Source organism: Corapipo altera, unplaced genomic scaffold, assembly GCF_003945725.1.
Source record: "Corapipo altera isolate COAL_440 unplaced genomic scaffold, ASM394572v1 99, whole genome shotgun sequence".
Classification (NCBI taxonomy): Eukaryota; Metazoa; Chordata; class Aves; order Passeriformes; family Pipridae; genus Corapipo; species Corapipo altera.
In genome coordinates, this window is record NW_020884988.1 from 95,746 (window position 1) to 115,296 (window position 19,551).

Here is a 19,551-nt window from a genome sequence, read left to right on the forward strand (position 1 = left end):
AAAACAGCCTTGCACTTTTGAGAGGTATGAACATATTTTTCAGCACTTATTAGAGAAGGCACCGACCTAAATGTAAAAATATAAGTTAAATTTTGTCACATCTAAACAACATTAACTTCAGTCCTCTGACAGTAACTTTAACTCCACATGGAGGAGCAGAAAGAAACAGAACAGGTAGGAAAGCAGGTGAGAGCATCCAACAGACTGCCTTGGCAGTTCCCTTTTCCCTCTTATCATAGCAAATCTCATTCTGGCAACAGGAATAACACCAGCCTGATCATATCCTTCAGTTTTCAAAGTCAGAACTTCCCTTTTGTTGTTCTGACTTTAACAACTTACCAGGCAAACATATCCTCTAGCCTTAGGAGTTACTCATCTGTCCTTACTCCTGGTATCTGTGACAGGCTGAGGCTCTGGAAAGCAGAAGTCTACATGATGTAGGGAAGTAGGTCTTGTGTTCACAATTTCTCATTTACTGGAAGACAAATGTGTATTGGTGGTTTAAGTTCATTTCCACACCCACCTCTCTCATGCAGTGCTAAACAGGATCCCAATTATTCCTTAGGAGTTAAGAATCAAAAATCACTTTCCATGTTTCCTGCTTTTGCCTACAAAGTTTGCATCTGATCAGTCCCTTGTGGCTTCACTTGAAACTGTCACGGCTCCTTCTTTTAACCAATAACTAATAGACAGTCAGTATTTGATAGTCTGGCTTTTAAAAAAATCTTGGCATCCACCCAGAGCTCAGTTCTGTAGCAGAACCTCATCAGGCAATTCCCACTATTGAAGTAATGTGATACTGAAGAGCATGAGTAATACTTAATTAAAAAACATTTAGCTGCATTCCCCTTCTCAGAAAAGAGTGAATGAAAGGTGACAAAACCCCAGTGTATCAGATTTTATTAATGTAATTACCTCCTACACTTCCTCCCTCAGGATTTTACACAGTTTGAGGTTTCGGGGTTTTTTCTTGGTAACACAACCCCCCCATACAGTTACTAAAGGAAGAGTTTTGGCTCCTGTTGCACAATACCACTTTAACAAAGACCACTCTGTTGAATGTCTTCCCCAAACCTATTTCCACCAAAACAGCTCAGGTAGACTTTTGCTTTGATGTTTACAGTCAACAGTCCAAACACAATAGTGAGAAGAATTATGCTTTTAAAAGGCAAAAGAAAGCTGTTGAGAATAAAAAGAACTACCATATCCTCGTGTTTTGGCAATACCAGTAGGATGCTAACTGCAGATCCACAAACCTGATACCTGCTTCTCTGCCTCTCCAGGAAATAACGGCCCAAGAAAGAGTTTGGGAGAAGAACTTACTGGCTGGGCAAGGCAGAGACCAGCAAACTGTTGTTATAAAACAAGTGCTCAGCTCTTAAACTTCAGGAGTCTGACCTCATAAAGTACATATGATTTTTAAAAAACAACTCCGTGTAACAGGGAATGATTTTCTAGAGCTAATTCATACACAATATAAAGTTGTCTAACAAAATTATCCCCGCCCCAAATTAAACCACTTTAGTGTTTTTCCTATCAGAATTATACCACACCTATTAAAAAATGTAAGTCTCAAGTCATACCTAGGATGAATACCAGACTTCTAACAAGATTAAAACCAACACACCCTGAATACCACAAATGTACTTAATTCCCAGTTCAATAAAATATTGGAATATCAATTTATTAAAAAGTTATGTGAACTGTACATACATAAACTGCAATATAGCTGAAAAATCTGAAATATATAATTTTAAAGGAAAATCATTTATTTTTGAAAATATTTAAAATATTGCATTTCTGGCAGCAAATTCAAGAGAAGTGCTCTGGAACAGGTGCAGTCTCTCTGTGCATTTGTCTAGCAATTGTCTTCAAGGAGTAAAACATATCTGCTTCCTGATTTCTCTCAGCACAACGTTGTGAACGCTTTCTTTCCGACTGGTAGAGACAGAATTCCACTTCCAAGAACAGCAGCAGAATTTTAACAGGAAATACTACGGTCCTTGTTGGTGTAGACAACACACTTGCCGAGAGTCCACGACACCTTGGCAATCTGCCAGCCATCCTGCATAAACTGCACCACGCTGGGCTTAAAAGTCACAGAATGAGTCTCTGATTGATAATTTTTCTGTTTATTTCTGCCAAGGCCACCGAAAATACGAAGGCCTTTTCATCTGAAAGGTTAGCATACATGTCCACTTCTTTTTCTTGTTTCTCTGTAAAAGAAAAAAAAAAGTCACTATTAGAAGCTTTTTTCATTATTCCAAGTTAATGCAAGTTACACAGAAGTTAATAAATTATGTGAAGTAGTGGAATTGAAGTCAGACAATCATCTCCTATGCACGAGGGACTGAGAAAGAGGAGGAAGCAATGGAGGCACACAAAGGTGCTGGAAGAGCCACAGAATTAGTCATCCAAAAGCACGACTGAATTTCTGTTCTTAAACCATGACAAAAGAATGAGTCGTTAATATAACGATAAACAAGTATTCAAGTGTTCCTTCAGTGTTTTTGGTTCTGTTGGCTTCTTTAATTTTACATAAACACCTCATATTGTAGAAAACAAGGTTATTTTACAATATCCTCATTAAACACATCATTTGTGAAAGAAACCCAAGAGTTTAATTACAGCATCAAAGACCAAAGAGCAGATACTTGGCAGAAGTCAGGCTCCTAATTTATCATCATGAACATTTCTGGACTTTCTACACTGCAGCTCTTCCATCTTATCCCAGCTGTAGAACAATGCTAACACCTCACTGAGCAAGTGAAAGCCTGTCAGCCTCCTCTGCTGATGTTGGCTTGTTTCAATGCTACAGACACACAACAGGAAGACATAGAAAAGTTTCCACACTGCAGTGCTCAAGTAAACTAAGTCCCACCACAAAAACTTGTAAAGTAATACGATTTCAGAAATACCACATTCATAAATATCCCCTACTCCACATCAAGAGTATTTACATCCCAGTTTATCCAGCTACAGGTAGCTAACTCAAATCATTAAGAAAATAAAGCCAACAAAGAAACAGTTTTGTCAGCAGAAGACCAGGCTTGTGGACACAAAGAAGAGAGAAATGCATTCAGAGCTTTAAGGCTGGTGCTCAGCTGTGGAACTCCATCTCTAACCCAGGCTCCACAGTGGCCTGGGCTAATTTACAAACATGACACAAAGCTCACCTGCCAGAGCCCTCTGTCTCACTAACACAGCCACACGTGGCAACTGCTCCACCAAGACACCTGAACTAGCATGGGAAAGACAAGGCAGCACTGGAAAATAATGGAATGCACCATGTGCAAAAAAGATCCCAGCATCTCCTCTCTCCACCTACTCACCCAGTTTCCCCTCAATGGGTTCACATTCATAATGATATTTTTAGATTTGGTTTCACATTTGTGTTACAGCTATGGACAGTATTCCAACAGACTGCCTTCCCTGTGAAATCAAACGCTTGCATTAAAAAACTAAGTAGGAGAGCTGAAAAATACTTTACCACTGTGTTCTGATTTAATACTGATACAGAAACAGCAGAAACAAGCTTTTTGGTTCCCTGGCTATGCAAGACAATATTCTCTAGGGTATTGAGTTTGAAATGAGTTAGAAACTGAGTTTCAGTGCAAGTCCTGCCTTGTACTTTAAGACAAATCAGTTCCTGTATGTACACTCTTGTCTGGGTTGCTCCACTTCCTCCCTCTCACCATTTAAAAATTAACAATGCTGGGAGTTGTTCTGAGCACAGACACTGCACACACTGGTTATTCCACATTAATCTTTTGTATTTTCATATCTAAACCCCACCCCTTCTTTCATGCTTCCTGATCCAAATCCAGCCACCACTTAAATAAATATATGGGCACCCAGCAAAACGAAAAATACTGACCCCCCCCCCAGGCTACTGTTAACAGATTTTGGACTTTTTAAATTTTAGTTGCCCTTCTCCTCTGTCCTCACAGGACAGATTTGTTCTGAAAGACTTCAGCTTACTGAAATCTTAATATCAAAGAGTATCAGGGATTAAGGTTTGCAAGCTTCACACATTCTCAGGACAATTCCAGCTCTCAGCAGTAGCAAGTGAAGAGCCTGCACCTGCACGACATTTTATCACAGGCTGCTCATGGGACACCGTGGCTTCTGCAGACTCTGTTAAAACTTTCCACTTCAGTCTTATCTGAGAGTAGCTTTGACTCATTTCTCTATTATGAACAAAAGACAAAAATGGTATTGTTCTTCTGACAGACAGTAAGACATTAAATAATAAGTCTTTTGCTGTACAACTAAGAGGTTATTTAGGTGAAAATAGTCGGTCTTTCTGGAGCACATCTCTTGCATTCCCACATCTCCTGCAATCCCTTATACCTGCAGCCCTTAAAACTGAATAGGTACAAATCAAATATTGACCCTCCCCCTCACAAATTTTGCATGGATTTACTATTCAAGATAGAAAGTTACTTCAAATGTGCACACTGGGCAGCAATTGTGTGAGTAATACAGCTGAAAAACATTTGAAAAAGAAAATTTGGGCCAAAAATTTACTTCAGCTTAAGGTTTATCAGGATACTGAAATATATAGACTTTATGGAGATTCATCCCTTGTTAAGTAACAACTATGCTTTAGCAATTCTACAGACCACTCTTACTGAGTCTTATTTGCTGGCAACCTCTTTCAGAATAACCAACACCACTTCCTCCAGCACACAAGGGTTTTGTTTGTTTTAATGCAGTCAGGGTTGGTACCCAGATAACAAGGCAGCCTGGGAACAGGTCTGGCTGTGTGTCAGTCCCAAACAGTGAAACAAAGAACACATCAGCACAACGACAAAATCAGAGTCAAATTATTATGAAGTGTTTCTATTTTCAAAATATACTGTACCATTTCTGAAGAAGAAATCAAGTGATAATTTTGACAAGCCAAGCCTGCAGAGAGAAGTTCCTATTTTCCAGGGTCATCCAATGGCTCTGGAACATGTGACAGGACTATTTTCTGGGTCCCAGCACTCTGCTATATCCTTTCAACCTACATCAGTTTCCTCTTTCCTCTCCCTCCATTCCTCCTTGCTAAATATACAGGAAAAATAGCTCGTTTTAAAAAGCCTTTTTGCTTCTTCTGTTCTTAATTGCTGCTGAATCCTGCAGCTCTTTGCTCTAATGTGAACCAGTCACAAAGGACACAAAAGAATCAAAGGCACAGACATAACTGGGAACAAGCACACTATGTATGGAAAGAGCATGGCAAGCAAGGAAGCAAAGCTACAAGTGTCATAGGGGTCTTTAGGAAGACAATTTTCATAGCTGGGTGGCCTTCCAATGGACAGATGATCAGCTCTTCCATGCTATTATAATTGAGGTGTTTTCTGTTCACCTGTTTTTCCATCTACAAAGGCATTAGGCACTGCAGAGGCCCAAGAGGCACCAAATATTTAACACCTATGCAAGTAGTCTTTTCAAATATTTGGGGTGAAAGAAGGACAGCACAATCTCTAGTGGCAAGTAATGTGTACCCAAAATATCACAGAAACACACAACAGGCAAGGAAATAAGATACTTAAAGTCTAACACTAAGCTGACACCTTGCACTCCAGAGCTGACTTTCAACAGTACACAGACTGATACCAGGCCTAGCAATTAGTCACACAAAAATCACCTTAACTGTAGTAGAATTACAGTTGCTTAATATACACAAACAACACCATCAAGCACCAGGTTTGGTAAAGGAAGATTATTTCTAAAATTCCCACTAATTACTCCATACACAGTAGTTAGGTCAATTTTCTAAGAGACTTGAAAAGGGAGAGGTCAATGTTAACTTGATTTATAGTAATTACTTACAAAATGGTGAGTTCACTGTTGAATTTATTTTTATAGCCATGACAACCATATATATCACTTTTTTTTTAATCAGCCCCAAAATCACCACAGTGACACATTACAGTCTGACATAACCAGAAAATAAGTCAGAAGTAAGAAAATATTCTAAGCCTACTTACTGCTGAACAATAAGATGAGCTGTACTGGGGCAAAGATAATGACAAATGGGTGTGAACCCAGGCTCTGTACCAGCTCTGCAGAAGAGGGTGAGCAAGAAATTGTAGCAGTATCACAAGATCAAGTAAAGGGGATGGCAAGAGCAGGACAAGATGAGGGTAATCTTACCAAGTGAGATTCAGCTTTAAAAAACACACCAAGAAAAAAGCACATCACACACACACACACACACACACACACACTCTGATGCAAAGATCTCACTGCATCTCCAGTTTTCTATCTCCAAGCACTGGCATATTTGTACTTAGCAGGATGCAGCAGGAGGTTAGAAACACTCTGCCTAGTTTTGAATAGGAAAATGTGTTCTCTAAATATTCCTCATGCTGTTAGGTTCTTGCTTTTTGGAGACTACAAAACATGTAAGAGAATGGATCTTTTCCTTTGATTGCTTTCCTCTTTTCCAGGGGACAGAAAAGAAGATTTACTTTTATATGGCAATCCAAGCAGCTTGCTGGAATTTTAAAACCAAAGCTGTTTTGTGAACTAGACCAGCAGTTAAAATGCCTAGAAAGGATCCTAAAGCTGCAAGACAAAGTCTAGCTTGGGTCAATAACAAATAGGGAAGCTACATACATCAATAAGCCACATGAAACAGTGAAGAGATTAGATATTACAAGTGTATTCCTATTATAGGAAAACAATTGCCACCCAGAAAAAAATACAGAAATCAAATTCCACCTCCTCTTTCCAAATCCAGAGCACTAAAAAACTCCACCAAATCCCAATTTATACTTGTTTACAAGAAAGGAACATTAAGAAAGAACAGATTTAAATCAAGCAGCAGAGACATCAAAATTGGTTTTGAAAAGTGAGAAACTAAAGGAATTGCAGCATGGATTAGCACCCTTTTTTTCTGCTAACAAACAAGTTGGAAGGGAAAAAATAGCAGCATTTCTGACTTATACCACAAGATATACTTGAAGGCTTGAGGAGTTTTAAGAATGATATCTTCTGAATATTTGTATGAAGTCTTTTTACCTGCCTTTCAACCTTTTTAAGTCCATGCTAAGTTTTGGATTCATAATTCAGGCCTAAAATTACTATCTCCAAAAACACAGATAGCAAATGAAGTGCCAATGGGCTCTTAAAACAATAGAAATTTTAAGCGACAGCTACATTCTTGAGGGGCTCCAGAATTATTCTACTCATGTAACACTCTCTTGGCTGCATAAAGACTAAACCCAGCAGGTTACCAAGGAGCCTTAATAATCAAGGAGGCATTTTTTCCTCCAGAGTGTTATTCTAGAAACATGGCTCCAAAATTCAGGTCACAGTAGCGATGCCCTTTTTACTTTGGCTTTCCAAAAGCTTTCAAGAAATTTTTTAAGCAATCCAGTCATTCTAATCCCTCTCTGACAACAGACATCATTATATTGTTTGTCCTTGTGCTATAGAGCAGCAGCACCTTAATAAAAAACAAAACAAAACCTCACACTTCAGTCCAATGGCTTTCAACCTACATGCTGAAACTTGACACAGTGGCTAAAAATACAGATTTAGATCTTTGTGGTTTGTTTCATCAGACACTGAAACATAAAACCAGAGGTCTCTACAGATGTGAAACAGTCCCCACCCTACATTAAGATATCAGGTATTGGCTGAACTAGTCTAATTAAATGGTTTGAATGGCATAAATGTTTACTGATTAAAAAAAAAGTCTTCATACAAATAGAAAACCCAGTGAACATATTTCTTCCCCTTCTCATACCTCTTTCTTCCTCATGCTTTTTTGCTGAGGCACTCTTAGGTCTTCCTCTTCCTCTTCTGCTGTGATCTGAGTGGCTGTTAGACCTGGATCTTTTTCGGTTTTCTAAGTCTTTATTTACTGTAGAATTTATCTTCTCTCTCTTAACTCTCTCCGTCCGCCTCCGCTTGGCCTCGCTCTTGTTTTCTGTGCAAAGGAATAGAAATGGACTCATCCAGAGTTCTTTTCATCTCTGTTCCTAATTTATTCCTAGTGCTTACCCCACCTTTTTTTCCTTAAAATGGTTAGATGTCTATGCCTGTACAGCAAACATGATATCCATGCACAAATTAAGGGCTCAGATCCAGAATGACACTTTGCCTCTTGATCACAAGGATCAAGCCTTCAGTTGCTTCAAATGCATTTTGCAACGTGAGACATTTGCTAGTACACAAAAAGCTCAGTTTCCCAAACAAGATGGAAACACAAACTGTACACACCACAGCCATGAGGACAGCCCACTGCATTTGTTTCCTCTAGCAAAAGAAAAAGGTTTATCATACAGGGAAACACCACTACACTTGAGCTTCTTTTGACAATAACAATGAAATCGTTCCTTCTGCTCAAACAAATGAAAGGCTGAGTCAACTGTTGCCAATGGCACAACACGTGGTGTAGGTGTCCCACCAAATACAGCCTATGACAAGGCTGTGACAGGGGTATTGTTTTTCTACACACCAAAGTAAAAAAAAAAAATAAAGAAAAAGTTCATTTACATGAGTTTTACCTAGAGGTTAAGTATAAATTAATGAGATTGGGTACCCAAAATAGTACAGTAACCACAGTACACTACTGAACATGGATTAGCTGCACATTTGCAAGGCTGCAGCACCATTCTGCAGTAGTTATATTGTTGAAAATATTGAAACATTTCCTAAAAGAAGTAGCAGGTACCTTATGAGCATAATATAGACACAGACAGTCTCTTACCACATCTTCCTGGGGAACTGATTTTCTCTTGCTGCAGTTGTCCCATTAGTTCTGTACAGGCACAGGGTACAAACTGGACAGCAGGGTAACTTGTCACTAATGTTAACACAAAACCTGTATTTCACAGTGTCACCAACAGGCTGAGGTGGCCAGGGACCCTCTGGAGACCAACCTGTCCTCTGCTCAAGCAGGACCACCAAGAATCAGTTGCCCAGGACCATGTCCAGAAGGCTTTTGAGTATCTTCAAGGATGGAGACTCCACAACCCCTTTGGGCAACCTGTGTCAGTGCTTGGTCACCCTCACAGTAAAAAGTGCTTTCCAGAGCTCTTTCCAACAGGATGGCCCCCAGCATATATTCCCTTTGTCTCCCCTGGTGCACTTCCTACACACAAAACTGAATTATACAACCACATTATGGTCTTCAGCTTCATTTGTAACTACTTCATTAACAACTGGGGAAGAGGAAAGAAAACTGACCAACACTTCCAGCCTACTACAGACATTTCTTAACCTCCTCCACCTTGAAAGTTCAGTTATCAGCACAATGGCATCTAATTCCTACGAGATCCTTCAAAACATGGATAAAAAACATCAAATGCTTAACATCCATTTTGTAGGTCTGGTAGATAATTTTTAAAAGTAGACATTCTAGATCAGATCTGATGTTGGGTTTCTTGTTTTTTTGGTTCTGTTTGGTTTGGGGTTTGTTTGGGGTTTTTGTTTGGTTTTTTTTTAATATACATCTTCCCTGACAGGTTCTTTTTCTCACTCATTCCTACTAGGACTGGAGGAAGTGATAAAAGTGATCACAAGAAGAATGTTATTCTTGCCAGAATGCATATTCAACTGACTCATTACTGTATCCATCAACAAAAGACACACAAGTTGGACACAAAAAATACACTATTTTTCAATTCAACCCATGGAGAGAGAAGCAACACCCACCTGGATTTAGATTAAACATTTTGACCAATTTTTTACTTTCAGAAAACCCAGTTACAATCAGCACATACTCTGAAATCAGATCCTTCTGGCACTTCTAGACACTTAGCTTCGAAATAGGATTAACACAAAGCTTCCTGTAATGAGTTTTTTTGCACAGACACCAATGTGCACAACTAGAACATACACAGAGAAAATGCCAACATCACAAGTGCAAAGGAAGACAGACTGAAAACACCAGCTTTGCCCCCCCTCCTCAAAATTCAAGCAAAATTAACATATTCAAAGTCTACCAGGCACATATTCAAGGGAAAGTGAACTAACAACAGTCAGTTTACACAGAGAAGTAAAATACTTGATCCTTTGCCTGCAAGAAATAAGGGGGAAGAACTGCTGCCCCCTTCTTGCCCCTCAGTCAGTATTACCTGTGATGGGTGGGGATCTCTCAGAACGTTTAGCATGCAAGAGTTTTCGACTAATAAATATGTAGCCACAGGGACATGATTTACATGCAACAGGAACCTGGGAAAACAAAAGACAAATATTTCAGATCATTTCAAATTATGACAGAATTCCTTCCCGATGAAGAAACAAACACACCAGTAATTCTCATTTGGCAGAGATAACTCTTCCAATTCAGTCAGTACTGCAAACTCTGGTCTGTACTATTATACAATTGTATTTAAACATAATAAAACCAGATTCTGCTGTGAATCACCCAGCAAGCCTTTTCTTTATGCAGTTGTTCAAAACCAAGCTGGAAATGCACAGCTGCTGTGATTGCTTTGCACTGCTTTTCCCCAGACTGGTAGGAAGGGGGTGGGGGAAAGTGGAGAGCATTAAAGGAAGGCTGAATTAAAATAGAAATACAATTTCTCTTCAGAGCTCTCAAATATCACCAGTCAAATCAGTCAGACATTTCCAGCTGTGCTTCCTCTATTTACTTTTAAAAAATAATTATCAGTTAAAACCATCAGTGCATTCAGAATACATTCACTTTCAGAAGCATTTAAAAGCAGCTCCTTTAGAGAGCAGGAGCAGCTTTAAACAGGAGGCACAACAGAGCCCGAAGCAAAACAGATGCATTTGTACCACACTCTGCTCCAGAGCTGGAGACAAGGCCGGGTGGCTACAGAAGGACCTTGTTAATTCAAAATGCAAATAACCCACCATAGCCAGTCAAAAAACAACTGCAGGCCCAAGAGTTTGAGAGAATACAGTGCTTTTCCTGATCAGCTAAGCAGACAGGAGCAGTGTGTTCCCCCAGAATACGACAATGTAAAACAAGAAATGCCACATTTAGTATGAAAAATGAAAAAAAAAAAAACTTACTTGGAGCAATTTTTTAAAAAGGCCACACTGATACATTACAAACCTCATTACCTTAATGCCAAGATCTTTTGAGATCTTTTAAAAGTAGTAAGGAATACACCATGTTGCTTTGATTAGGTTTAAGACTCAAAACACAAATCAAAGCAAGTTTAAACAGAGATCTGGAAGAGATTAAAATCACACACGTAAAAGTCGAGTCATGTTGAAGCATGACAGTGGGGGAGAAAAAGCAGGAGGGACTTTCTCCAGTGTAATTCTTTAAGACAGGTTACTACAAGTTTGCCAATGTCCACTGAAACAAACAGGAGCACAGAACCACGACTGTCTGCCCAATTTAACCACTGGTTGGGAAAAACCCTGCCAAAATAGTACATGAATCTGTAAAGGGGAACTTAACTGCTACTCAGAATAAACAAATTATTTTGCTTTCTGCAGCACATCCCAACTCCTGTATTTCACCCTGCAAGCAGCTTACAGATAAGACTTTTGATACAGGTTTTACAGAACTAGAGACTTTTTAACTCCCTTTATGGAGATGCTGACATAATAAAACCAATTCCAATAAAGGTTTATTGAACCTTAAAGCTCAGAATTTAGCAGACTTGTGTGCACACTTGTCTCCTTGTTCATATGTCAGTATAACAGTACTAAAGCCCACAGTCTAGCAGATAACGTGTGTATTTTTAAGGTGATACAGGAGTTCCATTTAAATCCATTTTTGAACACTTGGGACTCTCCAATAATTACGTTTCCAGGCTCAGCTTTAAAAAAAAATTTTGGCAAAACCACGCAAGGGGATTGGAACAGACCCAGTATTTTTCAACGAACTTAACTGAATTTAACAGAACAATACTCCTCTCACGTTACAGGTTTGGCATGTAGGTGTGTGCACCGTTTGGGGGTGGGGATTAGGGGGGAAGGGACTTATTCACTGAAACGTGTCAGTTATCCTTTGAAGACCTACACTGATAACATCCTGCACCATCATTAAGGCAACATAGTCCTCCAAACACTACTTTACTTTGTTTAACATTTTCTTAACCAAAAAGAAATTAAGTTCCTTACACAAGAAATTTTACCTGACACTAAATTAAGAAGTGATAATTATCTCCTCTGATTGACTGCAAATACTTCAGGCTCCCTAGTTTAATGAGGCTGTGCTTTGGTTGTGAAAATATCATTGGCAATGATATATCACCTAAATTACGATAAAAAAAGTTTTAAAGCCTAAGAAGTCTTACTTAATATTATATTACAATAATTGAGGCTGTCTCAATATCTCCATGCACACCAGTTCTAGTTAAGAATTCAGAAACAAATGCAAAGCCCTTGTTTATGGAAAAATTTAATAAAGACTAGTACAGGACACAACCACTGAAGAGTCACACGAGAGCTTCCCCAGAGCGACTTGTAGGCTTTAGTTTTTTGTCCCCTCTGAAATATTTGGCAGCGAAAAACAAGGTCCTGTGAGTAATGTGTGCCAGGGCAGGACATATATGGATATTAATTCCATATTAGCCACAGAAGAGTTGCTAAGAGAAAATCTACACTGACATATGCATATCATGTGTTTTAAAGTGCAGAACAAAGTGAAAGATTTCACATCAGTTCAAAAAGCCTACAGTGTTTGCTTATTTACCCTTTCTATTGTTGGTTTGACATTCACTACATTTATTAAATAAAACAACAAAAAAAGAAACAAACAAACAAAAAACCAAACAAAAAATCGCCCACTCTCATATGTAACTTCTCACTCATTTTCATTTCTCCTTTCACCAACTGAATAACCAGAACTCGGCACACAATTCTCAGAAATAGCACTTCAGTGACGTGCTTAACGTGAGCATTTGCAGTGCTTCATCTGCTGGTTAAAACATGAAAGGACGCCCACACACAGCTCAGCACTCCAAACTGTTCCAGCAGGAGCAGAAACACTGGAAAAACTATGCAAGTCAGAACAAATAATACGATTTTTTTAAGCAGAGAAAAATGGCACGAGATTATTTTTTTTTTCAAGCGTAGCTAAAGCAGCGCGTCCCAGTCCACTCGCGGGGTCGAACGGGAGCAGCGCGGTTCCCATGACCGCATGTGACGGGCTCTGCCCCTCCGCCGAGCCCCACTGGGCTATTGTTCGGGGCTCTGCTGGAACCGACCGGCCTGTTTTTAGCAGTCACATCGTTCCCGGCGAAGGCAGAGGAGCCCCCGACACGGCAGCGGTGCGAGGCGGCTCCGTGGGTGTCGGAGAGCGAGCAGCTCCATCTTGTGCACACGAGGGACCCGCGGGGGACACGGGCGGCTCCGGGGACCCCCCGGCTGCGGGGCAGAGAGCGCAGCCAAGGGATCGATTTCGGTGCTCCCAAAGCGCCCCGGGAGAAAACAACACCGCCGAACGCCCAGCCCCGGGCACACCAGGCATCCAAAGGGCGAACCGCATTATATAAATCACCGAGCCCATTGTATTTGTGACCAAACCCCACGGTTACTAAGCACCACGAGCACACAAACAACCCCGCAGCCGCACAGAACTACCAAGGGCTTCACCGCAATGCAACCAGCACGCTACCCTGCGAGAGGGACGCGGCGTTTAATGCACATTCCACGCAGGAAGCTGCAAAAGGCAGCAATTATTTGTTTCACACAAACGCCGCCTCGCAGCGGCACCGAGACGCTTTTCCGCGTCCTCCCTTCCCAGACCCCCGCGCTCGGCCCGCGGCCGCTCACCTGCTGGTCGCACTCCGGGCAGGACTTGGTGGCCATCTTCACTTTCTTGGCCCTACTGGAGGACATGCTCGCTGCTGCCGCGGCCGTGACTGACACTGCCGGGGCCGGAGCACCGCCCGCCCGGGAGGAGCCGGCGGGAGGAGCGGGAGGGAGGAGAGGGAGGAGCGGGAGGGAGGGACGGGAGGGAGGAGCGGGGAGGACCTTGGGGAGGTCCGCGCGCCCCCTCATGGCCACCGACAGAGGAGCTGCTCTTGCCCGCGAGGATGAGGGAGCCCGAGGAGTGAGGAGAGCCTGGGAATGAGGGAGCCAGAGGGATGAGGGATGAGCCAGAGCTCCCTGGGGGTAAGGGAGCTCGGGGGATTAGGGCCTCCGGGGGATGAGAGAAGCCCTGGGAGACAGGGGAGCCTGGGAGTGAAGGGAGTCCGGGGATGAGGGAGCTCGGGGTGGTGAAGTAGCCTGGGGGACGAGGGGAGCCAGGGGATTAGGGAGCCCGGAGGGTGAGGGAGATCGGAGGATGAGGGGAGCCCAGGGGCATAGGGCAGCCTGGGGATGAGGGAGCCCGGGGGGGATGAGGAAGGATGAACGATGAAGGGAGCCTGACGTAGGACCCGTCAGGAAGCATCAAACACAGTTTTTCTGATCTTCCTCTAAATTCGGCAAAAGAAAGACTGGAGTGGAGGGGAATGGTTATCGCCTGCTGCTCTGGTGCCTTTAGGAGCCCGCTGGTTCCAGGATCGGGGTGTTCAGTCGTGCATCTAAACCTGGTAATGCTTGCAAACGCGATGTTTTTAGAGTAAAATGTTATCAGGACCAGAGCAACATGAACAGCATGAGGCCTCTGCTGTCTCAGTGGGATCTGAATTTCTGAGGGGTGAACTGCATTTATGCAATCCTTCAGATTCTCAGTTTGTCATGCCAGCCCTCTCCACCCTTACTACCAGTATTGTATGATGAATAAAGAATCAAACATCATTTGCAATATCCTCTCCTGTGCCAGTACAACCTGTTGATTTTTTCTATCCTTCCTCCTTGGTCAGTCTCTACCTTGAGCCTTGTTCTCACATAGGGAATGAGAATACACTTCTCTGTACTTGAAGAGCACCTCAGGCTCCCCATGTGTGTGGTGGTTTCTGTCTGTGTAGAGTTACTAAACTGGCTCATTTGCCCTTTTCCTTTTCTCCTTAGTATTTAAAGTTATGACTCAGAGGGTGTATTTGTTTCCCTGTTCTCTCTGTGTGTTGTTTCCAGCCTATACCAATCCATTGGCACAGGTCTTTCTCCAGAGATATACAAAGATAAGACACGTTTATTTTCCATATAAACTGTAATTGCTGCCAAAAGGACAAATGTGTTCCTTGTAGGCAGGACATCCAGATTTCATTCCTGAATCCGGAACAAGTCCATGCACACAGGACCTTGAGACTACTCCTGGATTTTTTTAAATTATCTTTATTTTTTTTTTCTTAACTGAGAAGGTCCAGACATAGCAAAACATAGAAAGGTATTTCAGGGGAATTTATAACAGCAGGGGGCTCTGCTGGGTATAGTAACAGTATCTAGTAAATAAATTAATGAATATACAGGACAGCTCACAGAGATCTATCTTGCTTTTCTTTGTGCAGCAAATAAAGTACTCAGGGACAGCTGTTCAGCTATTCCAATACAAACAAAAATATTTTCCTTATTGAATGCAAACAAGAGAGTATTCCTAGTTAGACAACTGATTATTAAGACTTCCCAAAGAGATAAATCTTTTTCTGGTTATTCTAATTTCTTAACACATTAGTTTTGAGTTTTGAAAATCCAAGACTATTTTCTTTTATATAATTTCAGAGGTTTAATCCAGTACTGGGATAAAAACAAGTACATTTTTTAATGGTACAGGTACCTCCTCTCTTAAGAGAGTCTGTGAGTGGCACTTTGCAAGACCAAATCTCATTTAAAATGTGTTTTACACCAACTTAAAATAGAAAATAAGAAAGTTATGCCATTTCTCTATTTTATGAAAAGCTACACATGACTTTGTAAGTGCCTGATGGCTGCTTTTCTTTGCTGTTGTCACCACAGGGTCCAGCTGAGCTGAATGGTCTGAGGTCTTAGGGCTCTTTCCCTGTTCACTGGAAGGCAGGGCACACGCCTGCCATATCAGCTTCCTGCACACTGCAGTATTTTGGTGTGCAACTCCAATTTTACAAGGAAAAAAAATCCAAAAATAGGTAAAATTCACATATCTAACCCACCTTAGAGGGGGAGAAGAAGCCCTTCCTAAATTACATTTCTGGTCAGCACTCCAGGCCATTCAGAAGGATCCTACCCTCCTGCAGCAGTGTGCCCTGGGAGGGCTGACAGCCTTCCTGCCAAACTGCTGACAACTCACAGCAAATGGAGAAATTAAATTCCTAATGTGCTGTGCAACCTCGGGTCGCAAAGGTTATAAAACACTTCCCAGTTAAGTAACAACTTCCCAGTTAGTCAGCTATGTTCAGTGGGGTTTTATTCTTTCCACAGAGTAAGTGCTATCTGGAGAATTCTTAAATTATATTTAAAATACAAGAGTAGAATGTATGAGAGGAAAATTACAAATAATAGGAAGAGCTAGATGATAATATTTGCAATGTTACTGTGAAGGAATTGAAGCTGTAATGTGACTACTCAACTGGTAAGAAGAAAGTACTATATAAAAATGACAGGTTTTAATACTATTTCCTATGATTCTGGTTTTGGAAATTTTGGTAATCACAATAGTTTGTAATAAATGTTACTGGGCTTCTCATCAGTAGATTTCAGAGTAGCTGTAATCTGAGTACCCTCTGAGTCCTTCCATAGGGAATAAAAGTTGTGCCTAACAAGTCCTTTGAGATCCCATTACTCTAAATTTGGGCAAGAACAACATTGAACTGGTACAAATGTTGGCTTTGTTCTCCAAGTACAGCTAAATATTGAGTGTTTCCCAATTACAAAGCATTTTTTAATTTAAAGTGTTGTTGTGCATTGATGCCTTTTGGTTTCAATGACCTTTTCCATAAACTTTATAATAATGAACTGCATGTCTCTGAAACTCTCTTCTTGGAGTAAACACTTGCTGAGAAGATCCCCTCTAGTAAAGCTGAAGCACAATCTACACAATGAGTCTTATGGCCTAGGTCAACAGTGGTTTTTAGAAAGTATTTATTTGCTTTGTGGAGCAAGTCAGCTTCAGATGGGGTTTTTAAAAGAAGCTTTTAATAAAGTATCTGTAATTTAAATTCTTTAATGCCCGTAGCAGTTAACATTCCATTAAAAAAAAATGAGACATCCAACATTTTATTCTCACATGTCAGGCCTTTTCCATGCGAAAATTTATTAAGATCCATGTTATTCAGAACAGCTCAGTTTCAACACAATAATGCAATTTCACCAAAACCTCACATTGCCTTCCTAGAGCACCTTTTCAAGTAATTCTTATGAAGAGGATTCAATAGACTATTTTACACATTCCACTTGAGTTTGGTTTTTGGGTAGGAGGTTGGGCTTTTTTCTTTCCTTGGCTTATCATGAGATAATGAGAGCTGTTAAACATTAAGATATGAAGTTACTGAAATGGCACTTTTTTCACAGACTGCATTGAGCTTTGGACCAGATCTTAAAGATTTATGCTCATTTTGAAGAACAGAAGCAACAGTAATTTCTCTGAAGACGCTCCTTATACTCTGAACTGCTACCATGGGCACTATGCCACAGCACACAACCATCCTCCATACTGGCACAACACAGAATTCAGAAAGCTTTGCTCTTTTTGGCTAACTGAACCTACTTTTTGTAATGTGGTTTCCATCTGCTTAGAGTCTTCATGGATTGCTAAATATCATTAACAAAGCTTTGGCATTTTAAGAGCAGTTTTCTATCCAGTGTCTTTACTTAAATGAAACAGCAGGAAAAAAATGAATGCTTAGTTACCACGTGCCATTATTGTAATTATGGGGTTTAAACCACACAGCTATTGATGGAAAGCAGCATGTTGAAGATTTGTCAAAATGGAAACGCAGTTTTTATTCTGTTTATCACGTTTTTTTCTCCAACACTCTACCTTTGTATGTATTTATGCATTTGCTGCTGTTAAGTACCCCTAGCTTGCCACCATCAACATGAAATTCATTATTTTAGTTTCCTATAACTGCAAGGAAACCATCCCATGTCTTTATGACTAAAGATGGAAAGCAACGTGGAGATCAAGGAACTGCCCTTGGGAAGCAGTACTGTCCACCTTCCATATCTGACTTGTCTGAAACTTGTACTCATGTGATTTGCATAGAATACATAAACTGCTGATCAGTCAAACTGAGCACCACAGGCCAACTTGCAGAAGCAAACAGCCTCTCTGAAGGGCACATCTGAGCCTGTGTTTGTGTGTGTTATCTGCAGTTCAACTCAGGGGCAGAGGGAGAGAGAAAGGAAGATTTCCGTAAGGAAATACAAAAAGATACTTCATCCTTAATAGGTCATCGCACAGGATTTTTACAAAAGTTCACTGACTAATTTCACAGCTCACAAGGGTAGTTTTCTTTTCCTCATATGATACATAGACATGCCAAGCCCCAGTAAGTCGGGGTGGCATTCACAAAACCAGTGACACTGACACTGGAGCAGAAGCCCAGCTCTCCTGAAGTCACCAGAAGCTTTGCTGCTAACTTCAAAAAGCAGTGATTTAAGAACAACTTTGCCTCAACATTGCAAGTTCATCATAAACTATTTACTTGCAGGAAAGCATCTGCATTAAAATAACAAGTGGAGATACATTTATCATGAGTAAAGGGAGAGATACTTTTCTATAACACCAACACCACTTCATATTGCATTTGGCGTGGAAAGGTTTGTTTCATCCTGTGTGTTTGCTGCGTGCATTTCTAAACTTAGGAAATGATCAGACAATTGAATTTCAGCTTTGCTCGTGTTCATTGCAATGCTTCACTCCAAACGCTTGTTTTGAGTCGTGCAACGTGTGTTTGAAGGTGTCCAGCCCCACTCCAACACTGCTGGGCTGTTACACACTAACCAGCAGCAGCGTTACAGAATTTGCCAGCGAGCTCTGAGGTCTTGCTTGGGTTGTCCCTGGAGGCAGAACTGGAGATGTCCGGCACTCTGTGCCTTTACTGCTGGGGGATCAATCAGAGATATGGAGACAGTGCTGGCTGGACACCTTCTGCCACGCCAGGTGTTTCTGGGGGGTGGATTGAGGGTGGAGCAACATATGGACCAAAAGCAAAGGTTAATGTGTGTTCTTCCCCCAGCAAAATTAGTGGTTCCAAATCCACTGGACTTCGATTTCTAATAGCCTGGGTAGCACTTCAACTTGATTTCTAATGAACCATAAAACACTCTTGAATTAACATATCTGGGAAGTCTGCTTATATACACTGAATATAAATATTAGAATTTAAAATAATTTGAACATTTCAGGTAATCTGATTAAAGCTTACTATAAAACCAGATCTGCCTTTGGTTTTGTGGTAACTCCAACCTTGACATGTCTTACCACAGCTTGTAATATTTTCTTCTGAACAGCTTTTTATCAAACCTGAAGAAAAGGCACCATGTCACTGCTTGTTAATGATCAATCAAAATGCCAGATTCGGAGAACACTCAGCTTTCTAGATACATGACTGATGACAACTTTAAAAGGAAAGTGCCAAAATATAGAGGATTGAAAATTTGACATTTCAAAAGTTAAGAATTTTTAAAATATGGAAAAAAAAAAAATCAGTCTGAGGGAGATGCAGACTGCAATGTCCTGAAACAGCTACTGTGGCTGCAAATAAACAAAACTGGACTTCTTGGAACTTGAATTTCTAACACAGAGTGCTC

At 40.8% G+C, this 19,551-nt stretch overlaps 1 protein-coding gene across 1 annotated transcript; it reads right to left on the minus strand.

Moving 5' to 3' along the window:
* Positions 1 to 1,668: 1,668 nt before the first annotated feature.
* CUNH16orf87 (chromosome unknown C16orf87 homolog) lies at positions 1,669 to 13,852 on the minus strand. The gene is made up of 4 exons (XM_027666244.1): positions 13,711 to 13,852; positions 10,083 to 10,179; positions 7,748 to 7,930; positions 1,669 to 2,216 (listed from the first exon to the last, which is right to left on the minus strand). Exons 1-4 carry the CDS (start codon positions 13,774 to 13,776, stop codon positions 2,098 to 2,100), a joined length of 465 nt encoding a protein of 154 aa, XP_027522045.1. The 5' UTR covers positions 13,777 to 13,852; the 3' UTR covers positions 1,669 to 2,097.
* Positions 13,853 to 19,551: the final 5,699 nt, after the last annotated feature.

Excerpts from the sequence above, each read along its gene's own strand:
- CUNH16orf87 (XM_027666244.1), bottom strand. The coding sequence starts at position 13,776 with ATGTCCTCCAGTAGGGCCAAGAAAGTGAAGATGGCCACCAAGTCCTGC. Across the intron at positions 7,931-10,082 it reads GAGATCCCCACCCATCACAG|AAAACAAGAGCGAGGCCAAG; the intron begins GTAATACTGACT and ends TCCTTTGCACAG. Across the intron at positions 2,217-7,747 it reads AAAGCATGAGGAAGAAAGAG|AGAAACAAGAAAAAGAAGTG; the intron begins GTATGAGAAGGG and ends TTTCTTTTACAG.